This window comes from Colias philodice, chromosome 13, assembly GCF_061535455.1.
Source record: "Colias philodice isolate Cphi_HAF_F1 chromosome 13, ilColPhil1 Martin Lab GWU primary, whole genome shotgun sequence".
Lineage (NCBI taxonomy): Eukaryota > Metazoa > Arthropoda > Insecta > Lepidoptera > Pieridae > Colias > Colias philodice.
This window is the reverse complement of record NC_143098.1, coordinates 10,683,908-10,710,975: the sequence shown is the minus strand read 5'-3', so window position 1 is coordinate 10,710,975 and position 27,068 is coordinate 10,683,908. Positions and strand designations below refer to the sequence as shown.

Here is a 27,068-nt window from a genome sequence, read left to right as displayed (position 1 = left end):
TCAATCTCATACATTCATAATCTATTCTATTGAACTTTACGCTAATAGAAAGCCACTTGTCTAGGGGGGCTGATCTGTTTGAAATTTGGTACAAAGATAGATTATTGTCTGCATTAGCACATAAGCTATTTTTTACCAGGGTACCTACCACGCGAGTGATACCGCGGTTCTAGCTAATCCATACTATAATATTATAAATGCAAAAGTAACTCTGTCTGTCTGTCTGTTACTCAATCGCGCCTAAACTACTGAACTAGTCTCGCTCGAACTCGCGGAAAACTAGTTCATAATAATTATGTATACTTTTGTTAATGCACATATGTATTTAAAATTTTAAATACATAACAATGAACATAAGTAACTATACTAGAAAAACACAATGTTTATCTTCAAATTACTCTCAAAAACTGCTTAAAAACGATCCATGGGAAAATAATTATACAGTATACAATAAGAACTTACTTTTTGTTTCAAGCCTTAATCTGAGCTGGATAAAATCAAAATTCAAAAGTATCAAAACAATGTTCTATTTCTGAACTCATTATAACGAGTATCCGGTGTGTAATTACTGGATATCCCATGTCTTCAATACCCAAGGTTTATAATAATTATAGAACTATTTCTGTTCTTATCACGGGAATGGAACGGGAAATTCTGTCTTCAATAACTGTAATGTAAGTATCAAATAAGGGTTTTATTTCTGCGCTAATTATAAAAGTGTGAAGTCGCGGAAATCTTTTCCATAATTAATTAAATCTTACACACTCATATTATAAAGAGGTAGGTAAAGTTTCCAACATTGTACGTTTGTAGGGATCTTCAGAAGTACTTACTGATGCGATCATGCAAATTATTTTTTTTACAATAATGCCTATCTTACTATTGAAGATTAATATAGACATTTTAACATAGCGCGAAGTCGGGGCTAGTAATAAATAAACAACAATAATAGCGTCATAGAAATTCCCAGCGATATCACATAATCAGTGATAACTGATATAATGTACCATCGATCATGGTTTTGTTGACGATCTCCTAGAATGGGTATCAAGGGCGCACGTTTGTTAGTGGTGATTTGAGTTTGAGGTTTTGCTTTGAGTATGAACTCAAAGTTTTGGAGTTAAAGCATTTTTTGTTTCCACACCGCTTGCATTATTGCATCCATCATTTATTTACTTTGTGCCTTCAAAGAAATTCCATACTAAACAGCTGTTAATCCCGGGGATGTACGCTTCCATGGCACTAATAAGGAAAGGAAACTTACGACTCACTATACAAGGCGACATAGGATAGAACCGCCCGAACGGCCAATTTTAACGTAGAACAAAAAACAATACACTAGCAGGTCTTTGTCACCAATAAAAAACTATTAGCAGAGGCATTTTCTTCACTTAGTCAGCGGCTACAAAAAATGAGTATGTTTTTTGTTACCAATTCTGTGGTTAACCGTGATTCATGGCTCGAATCGAAATCAAATAAAAGTTGAGTCGGCTGAGACAGTAAGAGGTCATTGACCCGCTGCGGTGCGTGACCATCAGGTCAAGGTTGCTGCTATCGTGTTACGAATTATCTGAGAAATTTTAGATAGGTTTATCTGGAGAAGATTGTCTGGATGTGTAAATTGTCTTTACTTCCAAATTATAATAAATTCATCTCATGCTAAATTTGACCATGTCAAGTACCATTTCATAATATGAACGGAATTGCTTAGACTGGTTTATTTATACGTTTTACGTTATTTTAATAAGCTGCCAATGCGCCTATGCTATGAACAATTCCATTGTTTGCAAGTAAAACGCAATTTGAAAGTATGATAACTTCCTTGTTTTACGCGAGTCAATATGAGCGTACCAAATAAATATTGGAATATAGCCGAATCAATAGCCTTGTTATTTATTTTGCTAAATAATAATATTTAATTATACCCGGCGCGGCGAATGATGATCCCTATGACAGTTCGTCTAGTGATTGCTAGTATGATGGGTCGTGTCGATACCTTACTATTTCATAGGCAAAGGCGTGGTTTGCATTCAGCCAAGTCGGTAAACATGTTTTTACAAATATTATAAAATGAATTTTTAACGTCTATTATGTTATTGTTGTATTAATTTAAGTTTTTTAGCGTAGATTAAGTAGGTAAGTAAAACGAAAGTTTTCCAAAACATAAAAATGTGCCTTATCATTTTCACGTAATTTTTAACCCGTTTAACACAGTGTATATTATTTTATCATGAAAATGGAATCCCCCATTTAATTTGTCTAAAAAACTTATATTATCATAGGTAAGTAAATTGACGCGAACGGTAATTAATTAATTAATTATGCTGCGATCTGTTCCATTCATTAGTGAATGAACTAAAGCTTAAGCATGGAAAAAAATGTGAACTCGTTTCCATTATCGAAATTTGTTTATCGATACTTTCCGCACTAGTCGATAAATGCCAACGATGTAAGTTTTGAAGGACGTAAACGTAAAGTCAGATTGATATAATTTCTCGTAAATGTTAAGAATTGTTATAATTCCACCGGAATATCATTGTTATGGCATTAAGCTACGTAAAAATTAATAAATTAGATTTTTAGACGCCTCCAATACGTTTCTAATTTAATGGTGACGCCATTACAAGTTTGTCTCTTGAGAATAACTGTCAGTGTCATAGGAATCATCATTCGCCGCGCCGGGTATAATAAATAATGAGTTTCATTGAGGATTTTCCAGTTATTAATCCACATGAAATATGTAAACAATTGTTTTGCCCTGTATTACTAGGTTAGCACTCGTATTTGTATTTGTATGTATAAAAGAATATTTTGGGCTTTCAACTGAACAAAGACGTTCAAGAGTTCCTAAAGCTACAATGAGATATATTTTTTAAATTCATTAATTGCTCCATAATTATGCCTAAAATGTATCTATCCTATGCTACGCCTACGCGTGCTACACTAATATTATTCGCGTGATATAATCAATTAATTATTTGGTGCTTAGTATTTAGCAAAGGTCATTAAAAACTCGACTTCAGATAGAACTAACACTTCCTTGTACGTTGATCCAAAGCAAGGGGCCCCCGTATGTTTGGCCTACCTTCGTTTATGTCTACTATCACTAAATATGCATATTTTGACATTTCAAAAGGTTCACATGAAAAAAACGTGTTCCTAAAATTACACGATATTTATTGACTAGCCGTAAATAGATCAAAACAAAAGTTAAAACTTGGCGAACGGCGTGACCTCGCCATACCTCATCGAGCACATGCTATTCTGACTATTATGAGCAGGAGATACAGCTCGTTCTTCCATGCCCAGTTTGTTACACTGGTCATTAATAATTCGATCAGTGTTTGCACAAGTGATAATGAATAATGATTGCCAATTGTTGGCTTTTGATTGTAGATCATGTTTAAAGTTTGTTGTTTCGCGATGTTTATGGCTTTGCAAAGGTCGTTCTACTTTATTTATGGTACGTCTTTGCAAAGAATGTTCTGTTATTTAATGAATCGCTAAACTGTTCATAATATAGGTAATTATTTTAAACACTTAAGGGTGCACTCACACACATCAGTCACCGTCACGGCACGTCACCGGACAGGATTAAAAAAAAATATGTATCAATAGTTCTAGTATGACTCTGTTCCCACACGACAGTCGCCGGCACGAAATCTATCAGTGACGTCCCCGGTCAGGCACGTCAAATAATCTTTCCATACATGTATCATACTTTTATCCCCACTCACCCGGTGCCGTCACGTCTCAGTTCAGTCAGCGTCGTGCTACCGTCAATTGCTACATGTTCTCTAGCGTGACACACGTCTAATCACTCACTAACCTGATGTATGTGTTCAATGATTCAGTCAAACCGGCGACGTGACTGACGGACAACATGACGGTGACTGGTGTTTGTGGATACGTACACAAACCGTCACCGATCAGTCATCGGTGACTTGACGGTGACTGATGTGTGTGAGTGCACCCTAAGTCTAAAAGGTTCGGTGGAATTGGAAAAAGCAGACACGTTATTTTCACTCATTTTTTGTAGCAGCAATTTCATGAAGAATTTTCTTCTGTTGTTTTTAGGATATGTCTAATAGATTGGCGTAGATTAGATGGCATTACCAACGCCTACACCAGGTTTCAAGGAATTTAACAATCAATTTGCTATGTATAGTTCTAATAAAAGCTACCACTGAGCCTATTGATTAGTATGCACAGAAGATTTCTAGTTTAAAATTGTAAATGTTTTCCGCGTTTCCTGGTCCTATAATACTTAGTTTTTCTTTGAAAAAAGTATAAAAGCGACTACGTACCTGAAGTATGAACTTCGTATTTGGTCTCGTAATCTAGTCAATTAAGACGTGAAAATACATAGTAATAAAATAACCAAAATTACGACTCAGCAAATTTTTGGTGAAGACCTTTAGTTTAGTATTAAGCTCTGAAGTTTCCCGAAATCAGATGAAGAAGTTGCCAAAACATATCGTCTCAAATGCTTTCCGTACAGTATTTAGCATTAACATTAATGTAAAGCATTACCAGAAGGTTGTATATTACATAAACATTGATATGACTGATGGTGACGACAGAGTGCAATCGATGTGGGCCATCAGATGCGTGCTCGGCGATCGCGTGTGATTGCATTACGTGAATAGCCTATGTGGATACATCATGATATGGTGCTTGGTAGTGCGAAGGTCTTCTAAGGCTTGAGTAATTGGCGTCCTTGAGTAAAGTGTAAGGTTCATGAGAAACGGCATTGAAATGGTCTTGGCGATGGAGTTTTAGGTTAGAAAATGTTGTGTGGATTGAAGGAATTTCAAGTGCCTGTTGGTTATAGTAATTGGTATATGATGTATGCTTGATAATTGACTATAATGCTGTGCTGATAAGGGCAGTCCCTTATCAGCACTAGGTGGTTCTTCCACCATTTCCTCGTTTATCAATGCAAAAAGTTCTGTAAGCAAATACTGCTTTTCGTTTTGACTAATGCATATTGGGTATTCAGGTTCATCAAACAATTACACTTAAATAATTTTTACTTACATTTTATTTTATTTTAGTAAATCTTGTTTTTCTTTTATTTCCAGATGCTCCAAGAGAAGCGGCTATGCATCCTGGGCGCGGAACTCTCGGAGCTGGAGATATTCGAGCGGCTGCTGCGCTTCTCGGGAGCCCAATTGAGGCTATTGCAATGCTTTCAGGTGAGATCCTAGCATTAAGCTCTATCTGTTGCTACTCCCTAGTTGTTTTACAAGAAGCAGCTTGAAACTGATAAAGGGTGATGCTGATTTAAAAAATGGATTAGAGGAAATAACCCTGTTATACCAAGGTATTCCGGTTGCTTTTTGCGATATGCTAGCGTTTTATTTAGGTATATTTCATTATTAAGCTTAGTAGCATTTTGTATTAGAATTTTTTAAAAAAATCCGGCCCGACATAGATCAAATACTGCCACGCTTTTTCCATACATTTCAATGGTACACGCGTATTGTTTATCAATGTCACTGCCGTAATAAAGAGTGCATTTAATACATAATATTGTTATTACGCATGCGTTGCGGCCGAGGATGACTCAGCATAAATTGCACTAGATATACGAATGTCTTAGGCCTTAGCGTCATGTTACAAATTACGTGATCATTACTTAATAGCCCCATATTATTCAATTTATACCCGTCCGATCGCAATAGCAGTTTGCATCTACCTCTATAGAAATAAAAGGCATAGCTTATGTACGAACACATGTGTTGGCCTAGAAGATTAGAATATTTTTTTTGAAAATATTTTAACTGAAGGCGCGAAACAGGGTGCATCAGCAAAACCTCGGACAAAAGGTTAGTTTAGTTAGTAGTTGGGTATAACCGCGAAAAATTGTCCCGTTACATTCATGACATCATAACAAACGTTACATACATGACTGAATGTTACTTACATGACCATTATAAAGCTTAGTACATATATCAGTTATCTTTTCTTCCTAGCATTAAAAAGTTAACGTCGACATGGTGTCTTACACTCACACGACAGGAAAAAATGGAGATATAGGTAGGTAAAACCAATTCATATCATAAAATAATGAATTAAAACAAAAAGATGCATAAATCAAAATTGTATTGAAAAAAATTGATATTTTAAGGGTGCACTCACACACATCAGTCACCGTCAAGTCACCGATGACTGATCGGTGACGGTTTGTGTACGTATCCACAAACACCAGTCACCGTCATGTTGTCCGTCAGTCACGTCGCCGGTTTGACTGAATCATTGAACACATACATCAGGTTAGTGAGTGATTAGACGTGTGTCACGCTAGAGAACATGTAGCAATTGACGGTAGCACGACGCTGACTGAACTGAGACGTGACGGCACCGGGTGAGTGGGGATAAAAGTATGATACATGTATGGAAAGATTATTTGACGTGCCTGACCGGGGACGTCACTGATAGATTTCGTGCCGGCGACTGTCGTGTGGGAACAGAGTCATACTAGAACTATTGATACATATTTTTTTTTAATCCTGTCCGGTGACGTGCCGTGACGGTGACTGATGTGTGTGAGTGCACCCTTATCCGCTTTTTATTCCTTTCTGCATTTTTCGTTTGTAGTTCTTTATATTTCTCGGGATTTTGAACTTGTAACTTCTCTCGATATTTTTTTTGCCTTTCGGCATTCGTCAACGCCATCTGTAATTTGATTTTCTCATTTGAAAAAATAATTAATAAAAAAACTTAAAAAAAAACCCGACTGACACTGCAAATTCATAACACGCAGTCGGAGGCTACACGGCTACAAAATATTACTGGCCTCTACCCATTCTATACATCTTATATAGCCTCCGACTGCGTGTTATGAATTTGCAGTGTCAGTTTTTTATTTTTTTTATTAATTATTTTATTTTATTCTTTTTTTTGTACAATCAGGTAAAAAATATTAAGGTAATGGAAAACTATAGATAAAGACCAATCCAATGATATCTTGCACATCGAAATCCGTTCAGCCGTTTAGATTTGAAAATATTATCGTCCTTTAGTCGCGCAATTTTTTAATAGACCTATGTGTTCTAAGCCTAACAACATGTCATGACTGTAACGTAACACATTTCGTTACACATCGTTACAATCATGACAAAAAATGCGGGCGACATAACCTTAAATTAAAATTACTACTCGATTGTGAATGCTAAGAACCACGAAGTAGTCTTATTCTTTAGTTTTATAGTAAACCTACGTAAAGATTTATAATAATAAGACAGAATATATATACTTACCTCGTAATCGAACACTTTAAATACCCTTTTTTCGAGCGACAAATCTCACATCAACACAAAACACTATTTCTCTCAAAGAAAAAATGGCTGCTTTTGTTTTTTAAATGTTGCCAGCATGCCAAATAGTGTTACCACTCAAGAATATAAGAGAAGGATTCTGATAATTCTTATAGTATGGCAGTTAGAGACGTTACATACGTGACGTTACACACGTATAAAAAAAGTGGACAGTTTTTAAAATAATACTTAATAAAAAATCGATTAAGGCCTTGTGCATTAAAAGATTTTTATGTACATGTTGAATAAGAAGCACTGGGGGCGGATCCCATCCGCCAAGAAAAGAAAAAGAACAAAAGCATCAAATTAAATAAAACAAAAAGATCACTGCTGTGACTACATTGTCTATCGTAGCTGTACAAACAAACTCATTTGAAACAAACGACACTACCTATCTAGTTTTACGTGAGGTCTGTGGCATTGTCGCTCAAATGGCGTGTAAGCGTATTGTTGCTTCAATGTGCATCAAATGTATGACAGGCTATGTAGGCCAGCGGGATCTCTTTGTTGAGCTCGTCTCGTAAATACGACAATGTTTCTCGTGATAGGTTTTGTTCTGCACCAGAATTTACTTTGGAAATGGTCCTGTTACGCCTAAAACGTCTGAATGTAGATAAAACAATTCCCTGAACAATAGCTTTATCTTTTGAGTGTCTTATGAAAGTACTAGCGGTCCGTCCCGGCTTCGCCCGTGGTACATATTTTGCAATAAAAGGTAGCCTATGTTCTTTCTTAGGGTCTAAAGATTGTCTGTGCCAAATTTCATCAAAATCGGTTGAGAGGTTTAAGCGGGAAAGCGTAACAGAGACAGACAGAGTTACTTTCGCATTTATAATATTAGAAGGGATAGTAGGGATGATACTTAACGCCTTATTAGGCATTCTTATTGGAAGAAATACAGCATTTTAGGAATTCCTTTTAGACTTGTTGCGGTTCATCTATAGGCTAGACTAACATCATTTCCCCAGATAACCTTACCTAAAAAAATAAAGCGAGCGAATAAAAATTAACTCAGCCGTTTGGTCACTCAGCTTCACTTTTACTAGTAAAAGTTGGAAAAATGCAATACTTCTCGTAGCATTCCAGTTTTCTACACAAGTATGTTAAACCATAAACACATATGTAGAGTGGTTTCTAGCGACACCTAGCACGTAAGCAAAGACGTGACCGTTACGTAACCCTGGTGGCATTGCGTCGGAGCGCAATGTTAATGCACATTCTGTTGACCGAGGTCCGTTATACGAAATTGTGTGTGTAAATGTGTAAAATATGTGTATATACCATAGCCATATCCCATATACCCATATGGGATATGGCTATGGTATAACATGGAAGACGTCATTTAGCCAACGCTCCCTATGAACAAAAGAAAGAATTGCCCAAAAAGAAGTTGATAACAACCACATATCCCTGGCTAAATGTGGAGACAAACCCTGATGCTAGCCATCTGTTTGCCGGGATGGAAAGTTACAAATACAAATAAAAATCGTATATTTACTGGAACATAAATCTTTTGAAGACAATGGAGGCAAATCATTATACAATTGTCATATTATATCATGTAAAGATATTTCATATTAGCGACTAGATAGACTTATCCATCTAATATATGTATACGATTAGCGCATGTTGCAAAGTTACAGATCTTGCGCAAGCTCATCCCACTCACGACCACGTAAACATTGGCGTCTGCCTTTTGGTATTGTAATGAGTAGTTGTGCCAAATTATTTTTTACTGAAATACTGCTTTTGTAACATGATGTCTGAATAAATTTCCAGTGTGGAAAAGTGAGAAAAATAGGTGGTCTAGTGACATAACTTTAATAAATTTAAATATAAATTTATAAATGAAATATAAATTTATGAATGCCATAAAACAAAAAATATCAATTTTAATAAATTTACCACGTTGGAAATAATACTGCTAAAAGACATGTGTTTCCTTGTAGTTTTGATGAGTTGTTTGCGGTCGTAGAGTGTCTCTTTGTGAAGAAATTGTGGTTACAAAGTTCGCTGGAGACTGTATTTATTTCCCAATTTCTAACTGTTTGATAAGGACAATCAGAGATGCGGCTATCACGTCATATTATGAAGTGGTCTTAAAAATGTAACTAAGATTAGTAAAATTCAATAGTCATGATGATGATCATGGTGGCAATGACGTATATAGCTAGTCAACGGATTATCCCAATGCCATATGCCACAGGTCGTTAGGTCATGGGGAGTAGTTACATTTGACATGAGACTCGCGCATTGTATAGTGTTTGTGATTATCATCGATTTTACAATACAATGACGTCATTACAAATGAATTATAGGAGGAAAAGCTCGGCTTTGTATTCTCTTCGTGGGTTGGAAAATAATACCTCTACGTAATAGACAACCTTTGGAGTGTTGTTATGATATTGCTTGCTTTCTAAAAATAAACTCGTTATTAGAAAAGTATGCATATATAAATTTATTCAGATAATTGAAATATTTCTGTACTTTTCTATTGTGAAAGATTGTCTCGTCCCAGATCTTCCACTCCCTTGCTTTTCATATGAATAAATTACAGTTGTCAGTTTTCATGACGCTGTATTAAGGAGTCAATAATAATATGTAATTAGTGTAACAATAAAATTAACGTCAGTGGGTAATTAGCATCGAGATGGTAATATCATTAATGATAATGAATGCACGGGAATATCCGTTAAGTAATACTTGAAGGTATCTCGATTAATGTGTTGTTAAGTGCTATAAATTACAATGTGCTACTTATTCGTCGCCTCTTGTTAATTAAGTGCTAGTGTCCGATACTTTTACGATAGCTTTATCTTTTGACTCCTCTATTTCCTCTACATAGTAGCACTGGCCGTTCTTGGAAGCATCGCCAATATATTGTTTATATTTTATGTTCAACGAATGTACATTTATCTTATGCATCGATTACAATGTATTAACTTTATTAATAAATGATTTACTATTATTATTCATTTCTATTTTTTCTCTTGTTACTAAACAGTTTATTAACGGAACTTTTTTTGCTATATTTATTTAGAAAACAATTTGTTTCCTCCTCATGCCTCCTCCATACACCTCCTACCATGTAACATACGTGATAGTTGACGATGGATAAAAATCTTCCAGTTTCTATATGGACTATAAAATGGGATGTACGGAAAGATATATTACCTTGCTTCTTGTAAACTGCTAGTGGTTAACGACCCGTCCTTGATGCTCAAATTTACGGTAAACGGACTAGCTTGTGAGATTTTATCTAATCTAGATATGCATTATACATTCACCCAATTTGTGGTAACTGTTCTATATGGCTGATTCAGTACCTACGAATTACAAACCAGGTCGTTTAGAGGCCGTTTATTATCACTGGTAATGCAGCAGAGCTCGTGAAATACTGCTCTGTTGATAGTGAGAATTTAGATGTCCAATAGTATGATAACTAGTGAAGTATGTATGTACTAGGTTTTCGCCCGCGGCTTCGCCCGCGTTTTCAAAGAAAAACCCGTGTAGGTCCCGTTCCCGTGTGATTTCCAGGATAAAACCTATCTTATGTGTTAATCCAAGTTACCCTATATAGGTGTGCTTAATTTAATTGTAATCAGTTAAGTAGTATTTGCGTGAAAGAGTAACAAACATACATACACATACATCCATCCTCACAAATTTTCGCATTTAAGTATAATATTAGTAGGATATCAGAGTCAAGGTAGGGGAAATTAATTAAAAAAATTGTCTGAATGTTGTCGAAATCCATGAAGCCATAAAGAATCTCGAAATTTTCCCCAGTAAATTGGGAAACGTGGAAAATTTTGCGAATGTTAAGCCTAGTAGTGTTTTCCAACTCGTTGTTTACGTCGGTGATGGCGGAGGTATGTCAATAACAACGGCCTCGTTGTTATGAGCTTTGTGTAATTGGATCGCTCCAGTGTTTGTAGGCTGTAGGCTATAGTACTGGGATAAGGGGTGCTTCACATTGAGAGAGTTTTTGTACTTTGTATGTTCGTGGAATATTTTTTAATTGTTTTGAATGGAATTTTTTTGGCTGTCTGTTATGTGGACACTATAGACGATGAACGAGTCGTAAAAATAGATTACTTTTAAAATTGTATGTTATTAATTTGATTGTGTGTGACAGAAAACCACGAGACATACGAGTTGAGATGATTGAAGATCTCTTAGCCACGATAGAGAATATATACAATTATAATTGAGTTATTTTGTAAGGATCAGATTTGCATTTACCAATGGCTATCATCAAACAAGACAGTCTCCCCACAACCTAATTTACGCTTTACTAATAATTGTCAGACGTGCCTCCGTACCCATCGCACGTCGCTAATCACATTGTAGTTAAAAAGTAACCACCCCGGCCGGCTTTTGCTCAATTTGTTGCCTGGAATTCCACTTCTATACCTATCCCATTATTGGCTTGACGACATTCCACCAACAATGTTGCTAATATATACTATAATCACATCACGCGATCACTGCTGCATAGCTGGGGCATCACAAATTACTATGTTGCTACGATTTTTCTCATTAAAATCCAAGGCTTTTTTCACACTTAGTAACTTGGTTTCTATTAGATTGTAATGGGATGGGAATGCGAAGGTCTATAATACAAAAAGCTGTTAAATTAGTGGCATAAATTGATTTTTTGACTGGTCTGTTATGGTTCTTAGCTGTGTTTGGTTGAAGCAATTGTAGGGAAATATTTAGCCCTCATTTTAACAAGTGTATGAACAAACAGCTACTGTAGAAAAGAAGTCAGTCAGTCAGTAGCCTTTTCTTAAGCAATCTCTTTACAGAAATTTCGCAATGACTTATTATGTTTTCAATTTCATCATTTTTTGTTTTGTTGTTGTGGTTTGTGTGTTAAGGAAAATAAAACTGATTCAAAGTTGTAACGCTTTTGCAGCGCAACATACTCGAGTGGTTTTTATGTCTGCTTTTTTATTCATTAAGTCAAGGCTTCGATATGAGTTATATCACGTTCGCACTAGAGGTTATCACACTTTTGCTCGATAAATCGTATGTTAAAAATTACTCTCACTTTCTACGACATGTTGTAAACAATAATATAGAGTTGTTTTGAGCAATAAATTTTTCGTATCTATCTCATCTTTTGGAAGATACATAGATGTACATATATTCATTTGGTTGAAATTTGTTAAGTAAAGGACCATGGGCCTTAGACAAAGTAACAATTAAAAAACTATCTAATGTCAATCCCATACATTTTTCCTTTTCTAACTTCGTTATCGTTTTTTAATTGTTACTTTGTCTACGGGCCCTGGTCTGCGTTTTTTTCTTCTGTACTAGTGAATTGATAACATTCCGGCCATTATGCAAAATGAATATGTGTACCTAAATAAAATACAACTTACTCCTTAATTGGAAACGTAAAGTACTGTAAGATAATTGTTTACCGTATTTGCGATTACGTCTAATAAATATTCATAAAAGAATTACAAAAACGGTCTAGCACTTAATCCAATTAGCGAGCGATAACGTTACTTTTCTTAACCATGTAATTAAAAATGATAGAAAAAATAACAATTGAATATAATGAAAAATGCAATAACAAATGCAGCTGGTGTTTGTAAATTCGATGAGACAAAACAAGTGTCATAATTATTCACTACACACTATGTATTACAATTTACAATGTAACCCACTTGTACATACATAGTATAAGTTCTCTTTGTACTATGACTGACTTGTTTACATAGCAGCGTGATACGCACCATTTCACTTGCAAGTGTAGTGTATGTGACATCGCAATTTATGTCCCTTCAAAACAATTGCATTTAACTTTGATATGCATGATGCAACTATGTTTGATACGGCGTTAACGAGTTGATGGTTTAATGATTCAGTAGATATGTTTAATGGTGTGGCGTTTGTTTTTATGTTATGTATACTTTATCAGGGGCCATATTATCATAATTAATCATAGCTGGTTATTGCGATCACAATATGAATTTTCCAGTCAGTCCAATTCAGGGCGTAAACTGTCTGGAAATAAGGGGTCATAATACGACCCCAGTGAACTGGTATTGTAAATAATGTATTTGCATACTGCTTCTTTGCTTAGTCTTACAAAAACGTTTGAGAGTTCTTTCATCCATGCTATTGTTGTAGTACATACTATTTGTTTTTGCTCTCAGGAGCTTGACTTGTTCGGAAGGAGCATTGAATTGCGTCTTGTTGTTAAACAGACAGGAAAGATGAAAATATAATATTATGTATTCATGATTTGCTAGAAAAACATGCATGTCATGCAAGCTATTGTGCCAAGATGTAAATGCAACCAAACTGAATGCGAATTTTGTCCTGGTATAACAGGAAATCTCAATACTTAAAATATTCTTCTTTTTTCGTAAAATAACGTAGTTTGTGTTCTTTTCAGGCGGTGATTGAGCACGGCTCGAAGTTATCAACAGAACTGGCCACCAGCTATTTGGCAAGATGCGATCAGAGCAGTCGCCCAAGGAACTCTCTCATACATTTAGGTTTAAGGCTAGGTAAGTATCTAGGCTATTGACTCTGTCTCCGAGTCTTCTTTATTTTATTTTATAGACAATAGTTTTTACTGTAGCAGGGATAGTAGTAGAAGAACCTGGATTGGGATTTGGGCATAAGTAAAGTAAAAAAATATACCCAGTTTATTGAAAATCTCTGTAAATACATAAACTTGAACAATAGTGAACTCATTTTTGTAGTTCGGGAAGTGTTTAGGAAGCAAAGTAGTTCCTAATGGCATTTTGTTTCAATTATACACAACTTGTTTCAGGTGGTTTTCTGAACGAGGCTGGCTGGTACGCGGACGCGCAGCGCGTACTATTGAGGTGCCGGGATCTGTGCCAGTCACAACCACAGTCCACTCACTATAAACGTTTGACACTTGAATGTTGCCATAGGTAAGATAGATTTATTTCTATAATGCCGATTTTATTCATTGTAATAATTGTATGCTTTCGTTGATGCCTAGTTACCTATCAAAGTTTATATAATATGAGTTTAATAACAAATCTGTTTTCGGAATCAATTATTTGGAGTTTCTTACATTTGTAAATAAAATAATGTTTTATATTGCAGGTTATTAAATACACAATCGGTATACTGCTGCTTCCCTGCGGCGGCCGAAACATACAAATTGGCACTCAAACTGCTCGGTCTACCAGAAGACACGACGGCTCAGCTCCCAGAGGGTCCCATAGCAATTGCAGAAACGTGCTCGAAGGCACTACAGACGGATGATGAGGAGATTCAGAGGTTGGTGTCCCGCAAGGTTCTATTCTAGGTCCTTTGCCTTTCCTTGTGTATGTTGATGACTAATGAAAAAAATATTTTTTGTTTGACGGTTCAAAAGCGCTTCTTAACATAGTCTAGTTGAGTAAATAAATGTTTGAGTTTGATGTTGCAGTTGATGGTAATGTAATTTTATTGTGCAGGCTAGAATCGTACGCCGAAGACTCAATAGTGTATAATATACAACCGGTTCGGAAATCTGATCAATGATTTGATCACGTTCGTGTTATGTAGATTATACTGTAGAATATGATGATGTTGTAGAAAATGCCGATGATGATGATGATGTCTATGATGATAATTGATATATATTGTGTGGTTAGGCTAGAATCGTACGCCGAAGACTCGTGCGTTGGCGGCGAGCGCGTGTGGGGCATGTCGGCGCTGCTGGCGCGGCTGTGCAAGGAGATCAGCGCGCTGTTCTTCGTGCGCTGCGACTACAGCGCGGCGCACGCGTGGGGCATGCGCGCGCTCGCCTTGCTCACGCCGCACACGCCCGCCAAGTATGTGCCACATCACTACATAGTATAAAACAAAGTCGCTTTCTCTGTCCCTGTGTCCCTTTGTATGCTTAAATCTTTAAAACTACGCAACGGATTTTGATGCGGTTTTTTTAATAGATAGAGTGATTCAAGAGGATGGTTTTAGTATATAATTTATTAGGTTTTAGACAAAGCGGGCGAAGCCGCGGGCGGTAAGCTAGTAACATAATAAAAGTGCATCGCCAAGTGTGTTGTACAACGTAAAATTCGATAGTTCGAACAGCTTGATCTGTGCAGCATTTCTCTTTTAATGTTTGTGTTTGGCAGAAAACTTTTTTTGGAGAGAAAACACGAAAAGAGGCATTTGGGTAGAATTAAATCTGCCGGGGTAGCTAGTTATTTTTATAAAATGTTTAAAAATTTTTGTCGAATCATGTATGACAAAAAAACAACAAAAAAAATTGGATTTGTTGTTTTATAGTCTACACGGGGTAATCCGTAATAGATTTGACCAAATGCAGTTTTATCATTCCTTATGATCCTTCGAGCCGGATCTTCATTTTAAATGTATTAACATTTTTATTTTTTATATTTTACATTGATTATTATTCTGTTTTACATTAATTTATATATCCGTGTTCATGATCGCCTCCTCGGTACAGTGGTTGACGCGTGAGCGTAACACCGAGGAGTCCTGGGTTCGATTCCCGGTGGAGACGAAGAAAAAAAAATGTCTTGGTCTGGTAGGACACAGAAGGCTGATCACCTACTTGTCCCTAAAGAAAATCGATCAGTGAAACAGATGTATAATGCATCTGCCCCTTACCCCACTAGGGGACATGGGATTTCACTTTTTCATGGTGCAAGATATTGTTATGTTATTTTTCGATTATTGTTATATTTCCTATCGATTATGAATGCCCTTATTACAATGTATGGTCTGTAGGATCACGATCGAAGTGCTCCGCGCGTGCGGCACAGCATGCGTAGTGAAGCGGCGCTTCAGTGAGGCGGGGCTGCTCGTGCGGCAGGCCGTAGCCCTGGCGCGCCGGGCCTTCGGGCCGCAGCACCCGCGCTATGCCGCCGCCCTGCTTGATTATGGGTTCTACCTGCTGAATATAGACTCGATACCGCATAGCGTGGCTGTGTACGAGGTCAGTGGTGCTAACTAATATACAAATTAATTTACAAACTAATTTATGATAAACGCGAAAGTCAAGCGAAGTCTGTCTCTTCTCGTCACGCTTAAAATACTGAAGCGATTAAGATGAAGTTTGGTACAGAGACAAAGGTAATGGACAGTTTTTATTCAAGTTTCAGTTTTATTGTGGGATTTTCTTTACTACGCGGGCAAAAATCGCGGGCGAAAAGCTAGTGACATTCATTATAAGTTAAAAAGTGTATATATAGGTTACTAGCTTCCGCCCCACGACTTTGTACGTGCATCCCCGTTTTTCCCCGTTCCCGCAAGATTTTCGGGAAATCCTTTCTTAGCGGATGCCTACGTCCTAACATCTACCTGTATGCCAAATTTCAGCCCGATACGTCCAGTGGTTTGGGCTGTGCGTTGATAGATCACTATATCGGTCACCTTTGAGTTTTATATATGTATATAGATTTGCGTGTGCGTGCGTCCATGCGTGCACATCTGTATACTCTTACACTGACTTGTAAATACAATTTGTATGTATGTCTGTGGTCAGGAGGCTCTGTCGACGCTGCGGCGCGTGTTCGGGCGCAGCAGTCTGCACGTGGCCACCGCGCAGGAGGACCTCGCGTACGCGCTCTACGTGCTCGAGTACTCGTCGGGCCGCTTCTACAAGGCGCGCGACCACGCGGAGCGGGCCATACGGATCATAGAGGTGGGTTGTATGTATGTATGTGTGGTCAGGAGGACCTCGCGTACGCGCTCTACGTGCTCGAGTACTCGTCGGGCCGCTTCTACAAGGCGCGCGACCACGCGGAGCGGGCCATACGGATCATAGAGGTGGGTTGTATGTATGTATGTGTGGTCAGGAGGACCTCGCGTACGCGCTCTACGTGCTCGAGTACTCGTCGGGCCGCTTCTACAAGGCGCGCGACCACGCGGAGCGGGCCATACGGATCATAGAGGTGGGTTGTATGTATGTATGTGTGGTCAGGAGGACCTCGCGTACGCGCTCTACGTGCTCGAGTACTCGTCGGGCCGCTTCTACAAGGCGCGCGACCACGCGGAGCGGGCCATACGGATCATAGAGGTGGGTTGTATGTATGTATGTGTGGTCAGGAGGACCTCGCGTACGCGCTCTACGTGCTCGAGTACTCGTCGGGCCGCTTCTACAAGGCGCGCGACCACGCGGAGCGGGCCATACGGATCATAGAGGTGGGTTGTATGTATGTATGTGTGGTCAGGAGGACCTCGCGTACGCGCTCTACGTGCTCGAGTACTCGTCGGGCCGCTTCTACAAGGCGCGCGACCACGCGGAGCGGGCCATACGGATCATAGAGGTGGGTTGTATGTATGTATGTGTGGTCAGGAGGACCTCGCGTACGCGCTCTACGTGCTCGAGTACTCGTCGGGCCGCTTCTACAAGGCGCGCGACCACGCGGAGCGGGCCATACGGATCATAGAGGTGGGTTGTATGTATGTATGTGTGGTCAGGAGGACCTCGCGTACGCGCTCTACGTGCTCGAGTACTCGTCGGGCCGCTTCTACAAGGCGCGCGACCACGCGGAGCGGGCCATACGGATCATAGAGGTGGGTTGTATGTATGTATGTGTGGTCAGGAGGACCTCGCGTACGCGCTCTACGTGCTCGAGTACTCGTCGGGCCGCTTCTACAAGGCGCGCGACCACGCGGAGCGGGCCATACGGATCATAGAGGTGGGTTGTATGTATGTATGTGTGGTCAGGAGGACCTCGCGTACGCGCTCTACGTGCTCGAGTACTCGTCGGGCCGCTTCTACAAGGCGCGCGACCACGCGGAGCGGGCCATACGGATCATAGAGGTGGGTTGTATGTATGTATGTGTGGTCAGGAGGACCTCGCGTACGCGCTCTACGTGCTCGAGTACTCGTCGGGCCGCTTCTACAAGGCGCGCGACCACGCGGAGCGGGCCATACGGATCATAGAGGTGGGTTGTATGTATGTATGTGTGGTCAGGAGGACCTCGCGTACGCGCTCTACGTGCTCGAGTACTCGTCGGGCCGCTTCTACAAGGCGCGCGACCACGCGGAGCGGGCCATACGGATCATAGAGGTCACTTGGAGTAATAAAGAAAAGAAAAAAAAAGACGGGTTGCACTCCGGGAGTGCCGGCAGAAGTGAAAACTTGATTATTAACGTTGAGCATGTTTGATATTTTGAATGGTATCAGTGTTACGCTTTTTCGATCAGGTCACGTGTCCTGACGCGAGTTTAAGATTTTATACCCAACGCCGCTAAAGAAGTTTTCACTTCAAAAAAAGACCTGTGGCACTCGAGGACTGCCGCGGTAAATCTATTGCATGCTATGCCGTGGGAGGGGGGAGCATGAGGTTTTTTCGTTACAGAATTTCGGCATTCGGTCCCCGCGATAAAAGCTATGCAATAGCTTAATAAAGCTTAAAAAGCTAGTTTGGCAAATCCAAGAGTGACAAATTGTATGTAGATCAAGGCAAATTACAAATCTCATTCATTGATAGCAGTCAAATAGATCGATTAATACGCTATTGTCAGTTTTTTTTTATAATTTATAATTAAGACTATTAAAGAGTATATATCTATTACGAATACTCATGTTTCCGATTTTGTTTTACAGAATCTAGTACCACCGGACCATCTACTGCTCGCTTCAGCGAAACGTGTTAAAGCGCTCATTCTAGAAGAGATTGCATTGGACACACCCGCCGGACAAGATATGCGAGGTAATCACAAAATTACTAATTACTTTAGTTTTATATTAATGTATGTTTTGGTACATTTTAATCTGGCCTGATTAGTAAGTTGTCATTGATATACATTATATACAAACAGGGACCTAGAATAGAACCTTGGGGCACCCTGATTTTAATAGTAATTACACGATTAATTGAGTCGTATTATTTGTCTCATTGTAATATTTATTGCTTTTCTAATTATCAAGTCTAGTCTATAATATTTATTTGAAAACTTTACCCGATATGGAAAAAATAATAAATTTGAGAAGTGACAACGAAGTTCTATCAGAGAGAGAGACAGACCGAGATACATACGCACGCCGCACAGCTTACAACTATATCAAAAAGTGTCGTTACAACTTTTCGTGTTAATTGTCCCCTTTCGCAACGCGCGATTAGGAACTTCGTTCCAACAAATTTTGTCAAAATCAAATGTTTACAGAATTCATTATTTAACTTATGTGAATTACATTCAAACTCAAACTCAAACATTTATTATTTATTCAATAAGACTTCTTCGAGAAGCACTTTTGAAACGTCAATACATATTTTTAACATTTACCACCGATTCGGAAAGCATTGTCTCCCTCTTTAAGCTATGCTCGAAAGCTAACATTATACATATTCAGAAAGCTAATTATTAATTTACTTTAAAGTACACATTGATGTGGCATATTTATAATAAATAATAATTATAATTAACTACAACATGAATACCTTCCACAGAGCCAAGTCTTCTAGAAGAATCGGAAGCGCTTCACAAAGCTGCGCTAGAGTTGTCTATGATGGCGTTCGGAGAGAAGAACGTACAGACGGCCAAACATTATGGCAATTTGGGAAGGTTGTACCAGTCTATGCAGAAGTTCCAGGTGTGTATACTAGTGGAGCATGTGACTTTGTTCGTGTTTGACGGAGATGTCCAAGTTAATAAGTTTTAATGGTCGCTTAATTAAGCGCCTAGGCTTTTTGTTAAATTTTGTTTTATGTTTAGCCTGTGAAATGAAACTATTCCAAAAATTTAAACAAGTCATGTCTATCACACGTCTAAGGCTGTTTAAATTTTTGGAATAGTTGAATTAAAACTTATGCTAAAAATAATAATTACATGGCAATTAAATCGCCAGAGTTGAGTTTTGACTGATTTCTACGTTTTTATTTCATTGTTACATATAGACGAAAATAGTCAGATTTTGCAAATTTATATTAATGACACCATGGACGTATAAAAAAAGACGGACGCCGTATTACGAACAAACAACGTGAAGCCACCATAGTAAGCTAGCGATCGTGTAAAGACAATAAACACGCACACACTCTCACCATAGTAAGCTAGTCGGCCGCCATTACGTCGTGAACTACCGACTGATTAACTGCGTCACTGTTTCACAAAAAATATTTAAAATGCCGTCTTGCGTGGTTAAATGGTGTCGCAACAGTACAATTTTAAATAACAAAACACGAGGGATTACATTCCACAGGGAAGCAAGTTATTTCTTTTATGTTTTAATGCCAAAATTATTACGGCAAAATTTATAGAAAAAAATACAGCCGCCATTGTCAACAGGACAGCTGTTGCCATGGCAACATGGCACACACACATGGATGTTTCGCCGCCATTACTAGGCTTCACTCAATGTTTAGGCGATATACCGTCCGTCTTTTTTTATACGTCCATGAATGACACAAACATTTTCCAGGACGCTGAAACAATGCACCTCAAAGCAATAGCCATAAAGGAAGAACTGCTCGGCGCAGAAGACTACGAGGTCGGTCTGAGCGTCGGCCATCTTGCGTCGCTCTACAACTATCACATGAACCAACACACCGCCGCAGAGAAGCTCTACCTGCGCTCTATTAACATTAGTAAGTGCTGTACATGAATTAGACAATAGTGATAGTTTCTTCAGACTACAGATTGAAATGGGTTAAAGATCCGGCTCGAAGGACCAATGTCGATCTATAACTATCACATGAACCAACACACCGCCGCAGAGAAGCTCTACCTGCGCTCTATTAACATCAGTAAGTGATTTACTTCAGATTTATATGCATCGTTTATATACGACTAGCTTACCGCCTGCGGCTTCGCCCACTTTGCCTAAAATCTAATAATCTATTAAAAAAACCGCATCAAAATCCGTTGCGTAGTTTTAAGGGACATAGGGACAGAGAAAGCGACTGTTTTATACTATGTAGTGATGTATCAAGTCGAAGGACCAATGTCACAGTTTTATCGTTCTACAACTAACACATGAATTAATATCAGTATAACATACAGTAATTAGTAGTCGAGCTGCTCTAGTCTCTACAGGTAAGTGTTGTTAAGAATAGTGGTAGAGCCGCTGTGTCCTTTACAGATGTTAATAGGTCGTTATCCGATCCGGATCTAAAAACCAATGTCAGAAATTTGTTTTTCTACGTCCTATGACAACATACTATAAAGGTTTTCACCGGAGCTCTACTTGCGCTCTAAGTTATTTACCTCTACCTGAACTACAGGATTGCTTTAACGAGTGACTTTACCGATTTTAACTCTATATAATTAACTCTATATATTTCTTCATTTACGTAGTGACTAATATGTAGAGCCATATATTGAGCTAATATAAAAACAGAAGTAAAAATGATATTGTCATCTAAAGACCGTGTTAATAAATATATTTTTCATCTTCATATTAATAAAAGGTATCTGAAACCGTGCTAAAAATAGTATTTTTCATTTTTCAGGTCTTAAACTGTTCGGCGAGCGTTATTCCGGCCTAGAGTACGACTACCGCGGACTCGTGCACGTGTTCACTCAGCTCAAGCGGCACGACCGAGCGCATCACTACAACGCGCTGCTACAGCACTGGCATGGTTAGTGTATATGTACATGCACACATATGTACATGTGCATAAATATACACTATACACACACACACCGGGTATGGACCCTGTTAATGCGGACGATTAGCTCGCATACACGCATTCGCACTTTACCTGCATACACAGGCACTAAACCGGCATACGCATTCGCACTTTCCCACGTAGTTCAATAGCACGCGCACACGGATTTTATACGTACAGTTACTTTAACAGTACACGCATACGCACTTTACACGCACAGACAATTTACACGCACACGCACTTTACAAGCATACGCATTTGCTCTTAACCGTACTTTATTCGCACACGCACATACGTACATGCACAGTATACCACTCGCACAAATGCATACAACTTCCAATACAAATTATTAAATATACGCACTGTATCAAATACTACAAATTATTAAATATACGCACTGTATCAAATACTACAAATTATTAAATATACGTAGTACATACTATATCAAATACTACAAATTATTAAATATACGCACTATATCAAATATTACAAATTATTAAATATACGCACTGTATCAAATACTACAAATTATTAAATATACGTACTATATCAAATACTACAAATTATTAAATATACGCACTATATCAAATATTACAAATTATTAAATATACGCACTATATCAAATACTACAAATTATTAAATATACGCACACTATCAAATACTAATTTTAATTTTTCCCAACAGATCTCCGCGAACAATCAAAGACGGAACAACAGCCAGCCATAGGGGACGAGCAAGTGATTCCCCTAGAAGAGCTACAAAGCAAGTTATTCGCGCGCTGAGACAAGCGGCCGCGCTGGCGCCGCGCCGTGCGCCGAGCGCTCCGCCCGCTGGGGCGTGCTGTGCGAGGGATTGGGGCTTGTTGGGGGAAATAGTGGAGGGGAGTGTTGAAAGTGTTTCTGGGAGTGATAGGGAGTGAAACCATATACAAACTGAATAACAACCAGCCATAGGCGAAATGGTCCTTGAAAGTGTTTCTGGGAGTGTGTGGGGAGTGAAACCATATACAAACTGAATAACAACCAGCCATAGGCGAAATGATCCTTGAAAGTGTTTCTGGGAGTGCATGGGAAGTGAAATAATAAAAAACATAACCAGCGATAAGCAAAGTGCAAGTGATCCCACTAGAAGGGTTACAAAGCAAGCTGTCCGCCCGCTGGGGCATGCTGTGCGAGTGTTTGGGGCTTGTTGGAAGAAATAGTGGGGGCTAGAAGTGGGGGGGAGTGTTGGAAGGGTTTTTGGAAAAGTTGTACATCTGGAGACGTTAAATTATGTCCGAAAGTGTTTAATTTGCGAGATATTGGAATTTATTCTGGAAATGTTCCTTCTTCCGGAAAAATTTCGTGAATAGCGTCTCTTGTTAGAGTTGATTCTAGGAACGGGTAATGGCTGCCAGAAACATAAAATGACTTCCAAAGATGTTAAACTGCTTCTATGTTCTATTAAAATGAGAGTTGCTACCAGAAACATTTCAATATGTTATGTGGATAATCTAACAGCCCATGAAACTTTTTGAATCCAAGATCGAAGAAAATTTAAAATCTGTGTTTGTGAAGGAATTACTCTATATCTATGTGTGTGAACCAGCGGATCAAGGACACCTCTATTGGTAGACAAATAACAATTTGAAAACAAATGTTTTTATGTATTTATGTGAACTAGGAAACATTTGTACTAAAAATATTAATAGTAATAAATATGTGTCTATGTACTAGTTTCTCGACCCAATGACAAAATGTACTAATAGAAGTGCGCTTAAGAAAACAACCTCTTATATGAATAAACACATTAAAATGTTGAATTTAAAGATTCATTTAATAAGTGTTTAGGCAAAGCTGGGTAGAGTTGCTAGTATTATTAAGTATTTCTTGTGTTCAATGTTAATTAGATGTGAACTTGTTGTGTCAATTTCCTTTGAAAAATGCTTAATTATGTGTCAATGTCTACAAAACCTTGTCGTTTAGAGGATGAAATAATTTTAGTCTTTATAACACATAGATATTAAGAGGTAATGAATTAAGATTATTGGCCCTTTACTATCATAATTTATTCGCTTTTTGTGTAAAATTGTGGTAATTTTATTAAAAACAAAAAATATTTAAATGTATAACGAATTTTAACATCATAAAGCACAGGTTGGGTGGATGTCGCTCGGTAGCGATCGGTCGCATAATATAATACTGCCAATTTGTAAGGCTTCGCGTTCGAAAATACATACGATTCAAAGTCAAAGGCAACGTTAATTAAAAAAAAAATTAAATGACATTCGACATTTTTTATCTGTGGTAAGCAATTAAGACTATAATCTATATCCTTTGGCTTTGGTATCGTCATAAAGTTTTTAATATCACGATCTCAAAATGGGCGCGAAGTCGAACCAAAAATATTACTTTTTTTTGACCCGATGTGAATATGTAGTTTTATTGTATAGTTTTAGGATGTAGTTGCTTATTTATATAGTATGTATTAGGTTATTTGACAAATACCAGTTATTCGTAAATATTACTTGTTGTGTATTTTATATTACATATATTACAAGTCGAATTATCCCTAAATACGTGTTTTATTGCTATGTCGATTTAAAATGGATTAAAATTTTCCTAATTTAAAAATTTCTCGAATTGATATTATTACACACTGGAATCTAATTAGGATTTTCTGACTTTACAAGAATTATTTGAACCGTAAAAATTTACGCACAATCCCTAATTAATCCCACACTCACTTTGAGGGTAAAATCGTAAGTGTTGCTATATATATTATAATAAATAGAATAAAGAAATTAATGGCTACTTAGGTTATAATATGACGTCACACAAGCTCAAAATCATAGTCATGATATTTTGAATGTGTAGACTCGTCATAATTTCTAATTGAGGTATAAACGAATCACAATATGAGATTATGTAGCACATTATGTAGGTATTCAATTAAAATATTATGTAAAAAAATAATCGTATATTCCAATAAAAAAAAAATCAATGTGGTTTAGAATTAAATTTGTAAATACTAAGTAATGTTATAAAATTTAATCATAGGGTCAATGTACCACTAGCTGACCAAGCGCCGCCAATACATGACCGAAATTCAAATATACGCGCCAATTAAGAAAATACGGCAGTCCCAGATGATAGTTTATTGTTTTTTCTATAAAGCAACATCATCTATAAAATAAAAACAAACCTTGCTGCCATTGGTCAGAAATATTGACATTTTTTCAACACGAAGATGTAATCATGTAGGTGCCCCGTAAGTAATCACATTTTTTACTAAGAGTTTTTTATCGGGAGTTGATTGGGAAATCTTAATTTATCTTGAATACAATCGATTACTCTTTATATGTCTTGATATAGGCATAATGTTGAACCATTCTGTTATAGACTTTCGGCTTCATTTTTGGCATGAACAGTTTTTCATGATTTTTAGCGGCCTGGTTATCTTTTGGAGCAACGAAAACAATTTTTCGCCTATTGTTGACCAGTATGGTCAGCTCTTGGTTCTTTATATTTTGCTAAGAAAGACTTGCTTTGATTTGTGCTTATACCTACCTTATTTAACAAACCATATAAGCCGTAGTTAAGTCATAGCTTTATGTTGCATATTTCCAAAAGCTGACCACCGTAAGATTTTTATACCGAACTTAGTTGGTCAGGTTTCGGGGCCGAGAATATTATTAACCTTGAGTTGTCCACTTGATTTCCGTGACCAAGTGGTTTGATTTCATCAACCTATCTTTATTTATTAAATAATATATTTATTTATTAAACAAAACTGATGTTCGAAGAAGGACATTTTGTCCATTTTGAAAATGGTCAACTTTTAGAGTAATGATGGTCAGATATTGGTGATCAGTGGTCAAGTAATGGTGTTTTTAGCAGAAATAACTTTCAGAGTAGTTTTCATAAAACCTTTGAAGGTTATCAAATTGATATTAAGAACAATAGTTACAGTGAGTATTCAATTATCTGTGTCCCAAAAATAACATTGAACGTAAAACAAATAACCCGTTTTTTATATATAGCTAAAGATAAAACCGCTTAAATGGTCAACTAGTGGTACATCCACCCTATTATACTCATAGAGAAAGACAATTGAAATTCTCTTTATATAAGTCTTAAAATAATAAATAATAGAAATGCTTATTGTATATACTCTGTATTCTTTGAGTTCCATGTTCCTCGTTTAGTGATTTTTTTTCATATAAAGTTATTTCTTGTAAAAATAATATTGTATGTATGATGTATCGCTTTCAATGTTATTTTTAGTATAATCTAAACGTGCAATGACTGGTTGCTAAATGTATATTGTTCGACACAGGGCTAAAATGTACGAAATTTTGTTTGGTACTTAATGCGAGTGCATAATAATGTTCTTTATGCCTTGTTTTATTGTTAATATATATACCTATTCTTAGATTTGTTCTTTCTTATACATATATACTTCTTGGGCGTTTTATACACGAATATTCACTGAAAATATTTGTTATTTATAAGGGTTTTTAACTTGTAATCCTACAGTTCAACTCAAGAAAAATAATATTAAAAGTTTAAACGAAAACGGCTAGTGAATACGACGCCTAAGAGATTTATTTTTATTTACATTAATATGCAAAAGTAGTGCATTCTAAGTGCGTATATATTTTTATAAAATGATATAGTAATTATATTTTTGCTGCTCACATTGTAAGATCAACGGCGTGTCCAGTAAATGTAAACATATTTAAATGGCTGTAATGTATGACTTGTGAATAAAGATTCATGACGATAATCATTGTTTTATTTCACCCCTTACAATAATCATTACTACATATATTAGGTAAACGACAGATTTCTATATTTTTTTTAATGCTAAAAATATACTTATTCACACTCCACAAAGCACATAATTACATCCTTATACATGATAGATGAGAAACCACAGTCTAAATAATTATTCTATAGCTTACTATCTTGCTATTTAGTACACTCATTTGGTTAAAAAAAAGTGATTTTAATACATTTTGAGGCGCTCTTTACGTTTCTACTTTGCCACACGCAGTTATTATCTTTATCGCCATAGAAAAACTGACGAAGTAATGCAGTCTTATGACGATGTCTTCTTTACGAGAAGAGCATCACAAGGATAAATCACCAATTTCAAAAATCCCGCAACACCTTCCGTAAAACT

At 37.3% G+C, this 27,068-nt stretch overlaps 1 protein-coding gene and 1 long non-coding RNA gene across 2 annotated transcripts in view; both read left to right on the top strand.

Moving 5' to 3' along the window:
* The window catches only part of Pat1 (Protein interacting with APP tail-1), a 58,558-nt gene extending 35,748 nt beyond the window's left edge, over positions 1-22,810 (top strand). Inside the window, exons 2-13 of the mRNA XM_089702856.1 lie at positions 5,085-5,198; positions 13,738-13,852; positions 14,122-14,248; positions 14,427-14,603; positions 14,963-15,142; positions 16,068-16,275; positions 16,825-16,983; positions 18,899-19,004; positions 19,743-19,885; positions 20,714-20,879; positions 21,744-21,872; positions 22,587-22,810. Of these exons, the coding sequence (XP_089558982.1) occupies positions 5,085-5,198; positions 13,738-13,852; positions 14,122-14,248; positions 14,427-14,603; positions 14,963-15,142; positions 16,068-16,275; positions 16,825-16,983; positions 18,899-19,004; positions 19,743-19,885; positions 20,714-20,879; positions 21,744-21,872; positions 22,587-22,684 (1,722 nt within the window). The 3' untranslated portion in view covers positions 22,685-22,810. The remainder of the gene's footprint in view (positions 1-5,084; positions 5,199-13,737; positions 13,853-14,121; positions 14,249-14,426; positions 14,604-14,962; positions 15,143-16,067; positions 16,276-16,824; positions 16,984-18,898; positions 19,005-19,742; positions 19,886-20,713; positions 20,880-21,743; positions 21,873-22,586) is intronic.
* A 57-nt stretch (positions 22,811-22,867) lies between these two features.
* Positions 22,868-23,245, top strand: LOC149483657 (uncharacterized). Its single transcript, XR_016316519.1, has 2 exons — positions 22,868-22,952; positions 23,031-23,245. It is a non-coding gene; the product is annotated as an uncharacterized LOC149483657 (long non-coding RNA).
* Positions 23,246-27,068: the final 3,823 nt, after the last annotated feature.